Raw genomic sequence first — 2,621 nt, 5'->3', positions numbered from 1 at the left:
AAATGGGAGCCGATGCCCTTATATGCTGAGGCATATGCACCTGCCAATTTTAGAGAGTATTACATACATTCTGCTGACTATGGGCACACACTCTATCTTCTCAAAATCACAACACATTCTTAGGTCTTGTAGCAGCTTTCAATAAACGTCAAGGCTGTAACGAAATGTTGTATTACCAGATGCCTATCGTTGTAGACAGCCTACTTCAGCTTCTAGAAGCAATACAATTGCTTTATACAGCACATTCTCACTCTGGCCAAGCAATCAGCCTTAACATGAGGCAATACTGACAAACGAGTGCATGAGTTCCATTGAGACAACCTAAGACTATTATGGGACAACATAGCTCATTTCCAGAGGCAATTGGCCCGTGTTGCAAGGAATTGATAAGGCTGGAAGCTGGCAACGCAGGGTAGTCACACATTGTCTGGTCAGCATTCTCCTAGTTATCATCATTCTTGCAAGAGCATTTCCACCAAGTTCCCCAAGCCAAACCAAAGACTGCAATTTGGATGAATAATTGCATTGAGGACAGGGAAGAGCTGCCTGCAATTGGGCATCTTGCAACCACCCTGGGATTCCTGATGTTGAAAAAGAAAAGAAAGCAAGACTAAACTTAACCTAGACTCCCCCCCTACTGAAACTAGAGTAGTAGAAGTCACTTAGAAGCACAAGTAAAGTTTTTTGCAGAGTGAGTTGACCCATTCCTTGCAGGATTGTGATCAAATAGTAGAAACTTGATCATACAATAGTTCAATCAGCAAATAAATAAGATTACAACATTGAAAATGTGAAAGAAGCTCCACGACGTCACTCTCGACGCTCTGTAATCGAAGTTGCTGGGCTCTTACAACCTCCTTGAACTAAACTGCCTCATCACCTTCGTTTACGACCCACATGTTTTCATCTTCTGAGAAGGCATCTATATCCTCTAACTCCTCCCAAAATGCTGAAGTCTCACACCCAAACGCCAATTGCTCTTTTTGCAAGGCATAGTCTTCAAAGATCGCCTTCCCCTCACCAAGTCGAAAGAAGCAGGGAGCGGTGCCATCAGCATCTTCAGGTCTAAGATTTTTGGCAGCGATGTCTCCTTCCTTACAAACATTTTGTAGTAGACCCTGTGCTATTCCATCCCAAGGATACCACACGTCCGCAAATTGCTGCAGACAATTCGTGTCCCCGATAACGATCGTACGCAAGCTTCTGGCGCGAGCTTTTTTCAGAATGTCTGAAAAGTCGGAATCGTCGGACACGAGACAAATGCATTCGACTCCATTGTTTATGGAGCCCATTATTTGCCTTTTCAAAGCGCGATCAGCTGCCTGAGGTTTCCGGTCGACCCTTCTTACGGACACACCAGCTCTACGCAACTCTGAATCGAGACTATATCCTACGTTTGGGACCAGAGTAGGACTAGAAGGTATTGTCGAGCTTTGATACTTTGAATACATGGCTTGCCTGGACCTCAATTTCTTCTTCCCCTTCAAAGACTGAAGCCTCTGCATCATTTTGTGCTGCTCTCGCTCATGAAGTAGCTTGAAGTGCCTTTTCAAATCAAGATTTGTCTCACATTCCCACCCGCACGCGCCACAGGCAAGATAATTCTGATGCCGCCTCTCTTCTCTCTCGTCCTGCACCCACTTCGGGACGTGAAGAAACGCGTGACGGTTAGCACAAGCGACCATGTCCACGACGTTACCGAACTGCGCCGCGGCATGCCGGAGGTGAAAAGCGACGAGGTAGGGAGAAAACTTGGGGGGTTTGTTGTCGAGGTCCCAGAAGACAGAAACGCTATTTTTGCTGATGACAGAGGGGAGGTGGGAGGGGGAGCGGAAGCAGAAAAGTGCGATGGAAGATGGGCGATCGCCATAGCTCAACAGCAAAGCAGAAGACGACGACGACGACCATGAGGGAGATGGAGGGGTACTCGCCCCCCCCATCTGAGGTTGAGGTTGTGTACACACTAGCAAAGTGAAGAGCAAAGGGTCTTCAAAGTTTACAAGAACCAAGTGAGTAGACTAGTGAGCACTTCCTTCAATTGGTTCTCTCAAAGGAAAACAATTGTCAAGAATTGGTTCTCTCAAAGGAAAGAAGTTGTCAAGATGAATGAATGATTAATTTGCAACACCTCTTATGGAAGCCCGTGTGTTCCTAGGAAAGTTCAATGATTTGCAAACTCGCTAAGAGAGAGAGAGAGAGAGAGTGAGAGTGATTGAGTGAGTGTGTGAGAGAGAAAGAACCAAAATAGTAGGGGGCCATGTGGCGAAAGATGGTGTGGGACACTTTTTTAACAAAAGTGTAACGATAGCTTTGCCTCGAAGGCAGTGCTAAAAATCTCTTACACACACATGGATGCCCACATATGCTCACAAATATGCTCTCTTCCTTTTTGGCCTTCCCTCTTGGTAGCCTTACCAATCGTGTAAAGTAAAAATCCAAAATTTTTGATCATACCGATTTTAGAAGCAAATTAATCCTACTTGATTGGCTCCCTTTACGTGGGAGTTCAGTGCACTAATGGCTTTGAGAGAAGTTTAGCAATGAGCATTCAAGACTTTAGGACCCCTCATTTTTATTGTCATTTCGTCTCTCTTTCTCCATTCACTACCTCCTTTGTTTTA

At 45.2% G+C, this 2,621-nt stretch overlaps 1 protein-coding gene across 1 annotated transcript; it reads right to left on the bottom strand.

Moving 5' to 3' along the window:
* Window positions 1-630: 630 nt before the first annotated feature.
* Window positions 631-2,051, bottom strand: LOC147884557 (uncharacterized). The gene has a single exon (XM_087397721.1). The coding sequence runs from the start codon at window positions 1,938-1,940 to the stop codon at window positions 864-866; it is 1,077 nt and encodes a 358-aa protein (XP_087253847.1). The 5' UTR covers window positions 1,941-2,051; the 3' UTR covers window positions 631-863.
* Between the last annotated feature and the right edge of the window lie 570 nt (window positions 2,052-2,621).

This window comes from Dipteris shenzhenensis, chromosome 26 (assembly GCF_047967505.1).
Source record: "Dipteris shenzhenensis isolate YYH24624 ecotype China chromosome 26, Dip_SZ_1.0, whole genome shotgun sequence".
In the NCBI taxonomy this organism is placed as follows: domain Eukaryota; kingdom Viridiplantae; phylum Streptophyta; class Polypodiopsida; order Gleicheniales; family Dipteridaceae; genus Dipteris; species Dipteris shenzhenensis.
Note: the sequence above shows the minus strand (reverse complement) of the source record. Positions and strands in the feature narration are given on the sequence as shown.